The sequence below is a fragment of the Notamacropus eugenii genome, chromosome 4 (assembly GCF_028372415.1).
Source record: "Notamacropus eugenii isolate mMacEug1 chromosome 4, mMacEug1.pri_v2, whole genome shotgun sequence".
Lineage (NCBI taxonomy): Eukaryota > Metazoa > Chordata > Mammalia > Diprotodontia > Macropodidae > Notamacropus > Notamacropus eugenii.
The window spans coordinates 150,159,150-150,168,859 of record NC_092875.1 but is presented as its reverse complement, the minus strand read 5'-3'; the positions used below and the strand labels follow the sequence as shown (position 1 = coordinate 150,168,859).

The window sequence follows — 9,710 nt, the reverse complement described above, 5'->3', positions numbered from 1 at the left end:
CACTCCCTTCGGCAACTGATGCCTACTTATAAATCGAAAAAAAAAAATCCTCCCTCGATATATTTTATTAAACCTTTTGAAGACATCATGACAATTAGATGTGTTATAGAATCTCCAAATTACAAAAATATTTAGTTAGGGCTCTGAAATTTTAAGATTTTCCCCTGCTGAAGATTTAACTTACACACAACAACCAAAAAGAATAGCTGATTGAACAATTCACATATCAAGTCTGAGAATTAAAGGTTTTACGCAAGATAAATGCAGCTATTTTTCCTATCACTGTGATACAGCTTTAAATGTAATTCTTTAGCTTCTCATAACGAATTGAATACAAACATAAAAACCTTTTATTAAAAAAATTATACAATTAGTAAGGCAACCAAAAGAAAAACTGAAATTCAAAGATGAAGATTTTTAAATGAAAAAACACTTCATTAAACATTGAAAAAACATATATATGCTCAGAATACTTCCTTTTAACTGAAATTAACCAGAATTAACATCCAGCACATGAATAAAGGCAAAATTCTTGCATTCTGGTAAATCAGTATCAAGATACCATATAATCAAATGATGTAACATTTAGGGAATGGAAAAGGGTACTAAAAAATTTTCTTTTGGTCAGGTGAACAATAGAGTTTTCTTATGAATTATCTCCATCAGATCATCACATCTTTCTCTTAAAACCATTTTAAACAGTAATAGTACATACAATGTAGCAGATAATGCAAAACTATAGGAAAGATCTGCAGTGACAGTTAAAGGATAGAATCTGGTATCCATAAGATCTGGCTACTAGTGTGTGCTACTATTCCCTAAGTTTACATCTGAGTACTGTTCTTCCTATTACATTTAAAAAAAATTGAATCAGTTAAAATGGACACTATTAACAAATTTAATCTTGCAGTTCTGATGAGAATAAATCGTTAAGAATCAATTTTTAAACATAGCCTCTCTTCACCTGGCAGGATTTAACTTCATTTGAGTTCTCTTCTCCACAAATACTTTAACATACCTATATAACAAGTCTATGGGTGTAAAACTGTTTTTAGGCTCTTAACCCAAATCCAATGTATATGGCCTTTTAGAGTTTAAAAATAAAACCAAAATATACTCTTAAAGGCAATGACACCATGTGGGTACTTAGCTTAAGTATGCCATTCCATTCTTCCTATTAAAGACATTTACAGGCCACAAAACTAGCCCATTTAAACTAATTCATTTTCCAATGATTTTGGCAAATATTTAAGATAATCCTTTCAGAAGTGCAACCTTCAATTTAAAAACATCTAGAATAATTCTGAGATCTAATATTACAGACTGAAGACAGATCAGTTTATAGTTATAAATTCTCCAAGCTTAATATTACATAAAATGGTTAAATAATTTTTCACCTCTTTCATTATGACAGATACATACTTTAGAACCTTATTTTCATGAGGAAAACTCAGTTCCTTTGATCTTATCAAACACTTGTAAGGTGTTCTTTAGCCAATAATTTAATTTACATTCCAATTCAGAGCCAGCAAGAAAAGGATTATTTTGTCAAATTCGCAAGTCCTTTCTCAGAACCTGTTTCAAGTTGTTTTCAGCACTGGCATACCCAATACAGGCACAACTGAAAAAGGGGGAATGGCACATAATTCTTAAGGAGTTTTACTAAATGAACCTACAAATTAAAATATTTATCAAGTGTACAATGACGGCAGTTAATCAATGCTTCTTTTGTTTCATTAGCTGGCTACCTAAAATAATATGATAGGAATACATGTAATATTGAATAAGTCTGCTTTAGTAGGAATAACCAACAAACTTGATGGGAAAGGGGGTAGAAGCAAAGCATTTGCTATTCTAATTGATGTCTTCTTTAGATTTTAAGGCATATGCGTAAAGGTGGAACAGAACTTCTACAAGCATTTATCCTGTAATGTTGTAAAATCAAAGTACTACTTTATTAAATGAGTTATTTTACACAATATGAACATCAATATAATTACAATTGTAAAAAAATTTTTATAACAAGGATGGACTGATTTTCAGGATTTCCAAATCAGGGCCCAACTGTACATTTACACAGAATTGTCTTTGCATGAAGCCCAAAAGGGAACAGCATAAAAATGAGTGTTTCTGTAGCCCCCTTATTTTTGCTGATCAACAGTTTGTTAGAAAAGCAGCTGCAGGTTTGTTACCTAAGGTCTGAGATAGTAGAAGAGTCAATAGGTGCCATGAATTCACCTACAAAAATATAAGAATAGCTTTTCAGTGAATGCAACTGTTACACAACACTACTCTTCTACACTGCTTTTACACTGCCAAAGAAAGAAATAAACCAGACATGTGACAATGAGTTTTATAGAACAGTAGTCTCTAGATTCAGTTGATCTTTACAGCTAATTGGATTTTTACTACCCCAAAAACAGATCTGTGACTGGTTTACTAAGAGACAGTTTAAAAGAGTATGCATGTCATGGGGGTGGAGGGGGGTAGGGGAATACAAAACAAACCATCAAGAGTGAAAATTGATTGTTTTCTAGCAATTACAATAAATGGATTTTTTCGATAATACTAGAACACAACATGCACCAAGTAAAATACTTGCATAATCCTGCTCACCTACATTAGCCTGCATCATTTCAGGGAGCAAAGTCTCTCAAAATACAGTTGTATTAGTTATTCTCTTCAAGTTAATTTATCTTTTCCATTCCGGGAGGACCAGGGCTGGCCAGAGTCCCCTTTCTTTCATTTATTTATTTATTAATTTTGGCAGCAGCAGTAGTAGTACAAGTTAAAATAGATTTGGTGTTCTGAAGACATGGTCTGAAGTATTGCAAAATGATCTTTCTGTACAATTATGAAGTTCGTAAGACAAGTCTTATGCCATATGGCAAATTAATCTCACAATTTTAGGAGATAATTATGCTGTCTTGGACAACCTTGACATTAAAACAAACAAACAAAAAAATCAATGACCTGTAAACAACTTTATGCCTGAACATCAGCCAATTCTGGAGGAAGTGGAGTCTTAGGATGTTTGCTCTCAAAGTGCTGTTTGAAGGTCTTGGGGTCCGGCATTTGTGTCTAATGAGTAACAGAATGAAAAGGCAAAAGATAAAAATGGAAGAGAGAAAAAGTTAGTTATCGTGGAAGAAAAACTGAGACACTAACAATCAAGAGAGGCAATACTTCATGTATTCACTAAATTTATACTGACTACACTAGAATACACTCATTTCCACACAATGATTCTAATCCAACTTCAAAATTTCTCTTCATACAAAAAATTCCCACCACATACATTAGAATCTAAATTATTACTCTTTACTTCAATCTTTTTAACAGTGCTATTCTATGTCTTAGCAAGGGCAAAACATTTCATCTACTCTAATAATGATTCCATTTTATAAACAACCTTCCATTTGTTGTTCTAGCATAATGACCATTTCCAGTAGTACTTTCAACTAAGCTTTAATATGCTCAGACCAGCATTATTCCCACTAGTGGCCAGCCTAAGGCCTTCCTTTTACGCAGTAGGTAGTGCATTGTCTTGCATTCTCATAAATTTTCAAAGCTCCTCTTGTCCAAATAATAAGGCAGAAAGAGACTTAGGCCTGATACTTACAATCATGTCCCTCATCATTTTTAAAGCAATTTACACATACTAAACTTGCTCTGTTCTTAATGTGTTAACATCGTAATTATGCCATCACACTTTGACTATACAACAATTATGAATAAACTCACAAAGAAGTTAAGGTTCAAATTTTAAAGGCAATTCTGAGATTCACTTGAATTTCCCTGCAAGGCTGTCAACTGATGTGCCCAGAAGACAACTTTTTTATTTAACACGAAAGCTCTATGTATAAGGAATATCATTTTGACAGCAATATGAAAACTGATTAGAGGGAAGAATAGGTGATATTGAGGGATTGTGCTAGTGTAATCATGGATACTACAACTTTATACAAATAAATTATCTACGTAATAGGAAAACTGTGCACAGAAATTCTGGGCCTTTTAGCTCCTTCTTACCCTACAGACAGTGCAGGTATATATCAAGGCAGCCTTAGCAGCAGCCTTCTGATCATGTCCTTGTTTCTTTTTCTGTCCAGCTTGTTTTTTGGCATTTTTCTGCTGAGACTGAATCTTCTGCTGTCCACGAGCCATATCTATAAATAAACACAAAGTTATTAACATGTAGGTACTAGTGATTAATTTGTTAAGAAGCAATGCCAAAAATACATCATCAGTAGGACATTGCTTCTAACTTTTTACCTTCTTTTTTTTTTTTTTACTGTCTGGAATTAAAGTAGTTAAGTATGAAATAAAAAAAATCTGAGTTAACTAGCATTTTTAATGTTTTTTTCAATGAAAAATTTCTCTTCAATTCTGTGTTTTGGCAATTTTCCCTTCATTTAGTAAATGTGAGGCTTGAGTCTTACAACTAAGGAGAAACAAGATCTGTCTGTCACCTAATGCCCCAAAATAACGAGGAGATTGGAGCAGCAGGTGGTAATTATTCTTCTCTCGAAAGAACACTCAGGTTTCATAGCATGACATACTAAAGAAAACACCCTTGAAAAATTAGTCTTTCTAGTGCTAACTCAATTTATAATATTCAAGCCTTACTGAAATCTCCACTTCAAAAGATAGGCCAGGTGGAAGAATTAAAAACTAAACTCATCCATTCTCCGTGCTTTACCATAATTAAAGGCAGAAGTAATCTGCCACAGACCCATAAGACATAGTAGGGGGAAAGCACAGCATTTGGACCCAGAAATCTAGAGTTTGAATTCAAATTCTGCCACTGTCTATCTACTGCATGATCCTGACTAGTAAATTATTTCACCTTTCAGTCCTTGTTTCCTCATCCATGAAATAGATACTATTACTTGCTTGACCAAACTCACAAAACCATTTTGACGTAAGTACTTTGAAGGGGATAGAACAAGCAGGCCTGGAATCACAAAGACCTGAGCTCAAATCTGGTCTCAGACGTTTACTACCTGCATGACCATAGGCAAGTTGCTTAAACCAGGTTGCCTCAGTTTCCTCATCTTGTAAAATGAAGTACAAAAAGAAATGACAAACCACTCCAACATTTTGATCCCAAATGAGGTCCCAGAGTAAAACACGAGTGAAATGACTGAACAAAATTATTGTTTTATTATCACGCCACAAATACTGGTGATCCAAAGCATTCAAATTATACTAAAAATAGCTACACTTCCCTGAGGGGGAAAAACCCTCCCACTATTTTTAAACTCAAAAATAATCCTGCTTCAGACACTTAGATGTCAGGCAAGTCATTTAAAAGATACAAGGGAATATATGTAAAACACTAAGTCTTACAAAAAAGCTCTCTATAGAGATGCATGTGTATGTCAAGTTTTGTTGTTTTTTCAATCAACTTGATCTATCATTTTATTGGTATAGGGAACTCCTGATATCAATGCCAGCCGGTACCTTCCCATGTAACTTATGGCTATATAGGGTTACCTAGAAACAGATCCTGGCCAGCAACATATGTTTGAGAAAACCACAAATGAACACTATTCATGTATATTTTATTTTGTTAAACATTTACCCAATTAATTTTAATCTGGATCAGGGCACACACGAGTTCTGTGGGCAGCTTGCAGTCCTAGATCACTGAGAAGGTAAGTAATTTGCCCAGTCACAGCTAGTTCCAGAGGCTGGACTTGAACCCAGGATCTCTCCTCCTGGTTTCCAGGCCAGCTCTATTACTGCCTCTAGCCTTTTTCTTAGTTCATGAAGTGCCTAGACTAAATAAGCTTAAAAGAACTGTATTAAAGTAGACCATAAGTATACTTTTAAATTTATGTCTATATATTATCCTAAAATGAAAGTTTAAACCTCTCATATTACATACAGACACATATACCCACTCACACATAGATGAATGCATATCCAACTAGCCCTGAACAAATCCTGCTTAATGTTACCAGATAAAATGATATAGGTGATTTTAAGTAGATGTCATGTCAAAAGAATTAACAGCAAAAGCAGAAACCTGAAGTACATTTTTTTAGACAATCTGCCTTTAGCATTAGGTTTAAATTGAAAATCAAAAGCCAAATAGGTTTTCCCCAATGTTTAAATCCTTTCTATCAAGGTTACATATTTGTAACAGATCTAAGAAATATTTAACACGCTAACCTAATCTTAAGCAATTCACCACCACCCTCCCTTTCACCACAGATAGAAAAGGTTACATAAGTAATTTGGTAATATGTAGATTTTACAAGCTGAGTGTCAATATGGACCCCTTCCTTCATCCATGTGTTTTTGTAATCTAGGATTTATGGGGTACTTAAAAGTGTGCTCTATTTCAAAATTTAATGCCACTAAAATCACTATTTCTACTACAACGAAAGTTGTCTTGACCACTGTGCATCAATTGAAAGGTAGTTTCCAGTAATGTCAGACTTAAAGCCTCAATAGTGTCTCATACACAGAATACTATCATTCTTTTGTGTTTCAGTAACTTAATGTACTTTTTAAATTTACCTTGATTTAACCTTTAAACCTTTCAGATATTTAACCTTTCCACTGTGGCACTTCCTATCCTAAAATGGCAGGCCACTAACAGAATTCCAGAAGTTTCTTAAGATGAAAGAAATCTCTAAGCTGTTAGGATGGTACCTTTCTGTTCAAAGGCCTAATACACTAATTACTTTTGTAGAGTGATACAAAGTAACCTCACCAGTTCACAGAACAATGTCCAGTTTTATAAGGTAGGGAGGCATTCTCGCTTCATTAAACACATCGATAAAATATATATATACATAAAATCATTATCACCATATAACAGATTTTAATAAAAGCACTCTCATGGCCTCCTTCAGACCAAAAGAAAAGCCATGTTACTCATCTCGTACAGTTAAAGAGGCAGGTTTTGGATAGATAAAACGCAAAAGCAAACAGGGGAGAGAAGTTTCTCAAGTTCTGATACTAAGTGATTTCCTTTTTGAAAGTAGAATCGCAACATTGACATCTATTTCTGGATAGCAAGACTTTGGCCAGACTTGAGGGTCAACAAAGTCTTCTACTAATTCCAAAGTATAAGAGTAAGGATCCCCCCATTTCTCAGATATCATGAAACAATGGTACAACGTAAAGTAATGGAAGGCAACAAGTAATTTACAAAGGCCCGACCTTCAGAGTTCCCCCAACTCTGCCACTTTACTGGGTTTTTTGTAGGGGCTTCAAAATGGGGGTGGGGGAATAAGAGAAATGAATTTCCTTACAAGATGGCCTAAGAAAAAAAGAAGAGGGAGGGGGGTAGAGAATCCGTCCAAAACCAAAACAAATAAAAGGGGATTGGTATTTTTGGATCGAGTTTAAGTGCCTTCTCCCCACACCATCTGGACACCCCTAAAAAAAGCCCTTCCGGTCCCGGGGGCGGCCCGAGATCAGAGCCATTCTTCACACGGGAGGGAGGGTGTGGGGGGGCTTCTCTCGGCTCCCCATTTCACAAGCGGACCCCACGCGCCACCTCCCCTACTAGTACCACTCGTGGGGCATCTGAGAGCCGGCCCGTCCCGTGCGCCTCCGCCGGCCCCCCCCAGCCTTGCTCAGTTCCGCCTCCCAAACTGACCCCGAGCAAGGGCCACGCTCCCCGAAACCTGCCCCCTTCAGTCTCAGGCCCTCCCGCAGCCGCCGGCCCGCCCCCCACCCCCACCCCTGCCGCCCGGGCCCCGGCCTCCTTCGCTCGGCCCTCCCCGTCCCGACCCCTTCTTTCCCGCCGCCGCGGTGCCTGGGGCCGCTTACCGGGGCTGGGACAGTCCGGCGTCTGAGGCGCCGCGCGGGGCGAGGGTGCTGGGGGGCGGGGGAGGGAGGGAGGGAGAGGGAGGGAGGAGGGACTGAGTGAGAGAGAGCGCTCCCCGCACGGCCTCCTCCTCCGCCGCCGCCGCCGCCGCCACCCGCCCGCCCGAGAGAGGAGAGAGAGAGAGCGCACAACAGTCCGCGCTTCACGCCCGTCGCGCGCACGCGCCCGCCCGCCTCAATCGGAAGAGCGAGACCCTACGGCGCCGCGTGCACACGCGCGCGAGCACGCCAGCCCACACTTCCCGGCTGCTGCGGCGGCGGCGGCGGCGGCGGCGGCGGCTGCTCTCCCGGTTTCCCCCGCGCCAGGCGCGCCCCCCCCCCTCCTCCACGCTCTCCCTTCTCTCCTTTCAGCTCCGCCCTCCGACCCCCTCCTCTGTCCCCCCCCCCTCCGCTCGCACGCCGACTCTTTTCCGGTCGGCGCGGACCAATGGCTGCACATCCCTATTACATAACAGGGGGGAGGGGGCGAGCGAAAGCGACCTTTCTAGAGGTGCCGAAGGGGATGTCGCCTTCAGTCTGTGTTTTCGACATGCTTCCGAGTACCCCTTCCCCTGAGAGTCCCAGAAGGCGGGGAATGAATTTAATCTGGAACGAACTGCCAGCCCTCTGGCCCGGAGAGAGTGTTTGTTTCACCGAATCCCTCTCCTCAGGCGCAGCCAGGCCGGGTCCTGCCAGAACCGCGCAGCCGCAGTTCCACCCGCATCCTTCGCCGCAGCCTGCCCGGCCCCACCCCCACCCCCTCCATTTCCCTCCTCTTCACTAGCCCGCTCACCTCCGGGCAGCTCCCGGGTACCCGCCTCTCTCTGCGGCCTCCGCCTAACAGTACCTAAGGGGGACGAGGGCTGGCGGCTGCTAAGCCTGCTTGGGAGCCGGGAGATTCTCAGGCTGTGTGGGCCGGTCCCGAGGAAGGGAGTCCTGCGTGGAGGTTGAGGCTGGTGGGTGGCCGGGCATGAGGGGAGGGGAGGCCCGCTCCCCGGGATCAGTCGCCAGACCGGGACCAGACTGAGGGGAGCTCCGGCCCGGGCTAGCCTCTAAGAGGGACCCGGCGGCCTTTGTTCTCTCACAGGCCTCGGCTTACCTCACGCCACCCCCCTCCCGCCCCCCAAATCCCGGAGCCCGAGCTCAGCCCTTCCGCCCCATGAGGCAGGAGTGTGTGGGGTGGGAGCGGGGGTCCTACGATCCAGGGTGCTGGGGGAACCAGCCCAGCCCAGAAAGAAGGAGAAAAGAAGCAAGTGTAAGCCAGCTCCTGGCCCAGCCTGCTAACCGCCGGCTAACTCACTGTATCTGACTTGGGCACTTAATTCGCTGATGGCTTCTACCTGCTAGGACCACCCCCTGCCAGGACTAGAGCTCGGGAGCCCCAGGGAAGTTGAGCGTTGGTGCCTCTGGCTGTCCCTCCTACCGCCCAGTTCGTTTCCAGGCTTCCCAGCCTCGCTTGGCTCCTCACAAAGCCTCCCCTCTCCGGTTCGCTGGCTTGGCATCTCCCCGCCTTTGCACACACATATCCCCTTCACTGCTCACCTCCACCTCACGAAGCTGGGAGCCCCTTGAGAACAGGGAGTATTTTTTTTAGCTTTCTTGGATTCCCAGTGCTTAGCACAGTGCCTCATAACAGATAATAATAATAATAAACGTAAGAATGCCACCAAATCCCTGCCTCCCTTTTTTAGTTCAAAGGCCTCTTCTTAAAAGCCTTTCCTAGCTTAAAGCCACTACAGTGACCTACTCCCCTCCACTTCCCACCTATTCAATTTTAATGTCTATATATTTTGTATTTACTCATGTAATATTCGTGTTGTCCCTCCCAGAATGTAAGCTCTCTGAGGGAGGGGTTTCCCTCCCCCCTGTTCTGGTCTTTT

The 9,710-nt window shown here is 41.7% G+C and overlaps 1 protein-coding gene across 1 annotated transcript; it reads right to left on the bottom strand.

Moving 5' to 3' along the window:
* Positions 1-327: 327 nt before the first annotated feature.
* Positions 328-9,332, bottom strand: ZNF706 (zinc finger protein 706). Its single transcript, XM_072606578.1, has 5 exons — positions 9,254-9,332; positions 8,624-8,875; positions 4,033-4,169; positions 2,974-3,081; positions 328-2,238 (listed from the first exon to the last, which is right to left on the bottom strand). The coding sequence occupies exons 1-4, from the start codon at positions 9,330-9,332 to the stop codon at positions 2,986-2,988; spliced, it is 564 nt and encodes a 187-aa protein (XP_072462679.1). The 3' UTR covers positions 328-2,238; positions 2,974-2,985.
* Positions 9,333-9,710: the final 378 nt, after the last annotated feature.

Excerpts from the sequence above, each read along its gene's own strand:
- ZNF706 (XM_072606578.1), bottom strand. The coding sequence starts at position 9,332 with ATGCCAAGCCAGCGAACCGGAGAGGGGAGGCTTTGTGAGGAGCCAAGC. Across the intron at positions 8,876-9,253 it reads GCCTGGAAACGAACTGGGCG|CCCGGGCCGGAGCTCCCCTC; the intron begins GTAGGAGGGACA and ends CTTAGAGGCTAG. Across the intron at positions 4,170-8,623 it reads TACCCGGGAGCTGCCCGGAG|ATATGGCTCGTGGACAGCAG; the intron begins GTGAGCGGGCTA and ends GTTTATTTATAG.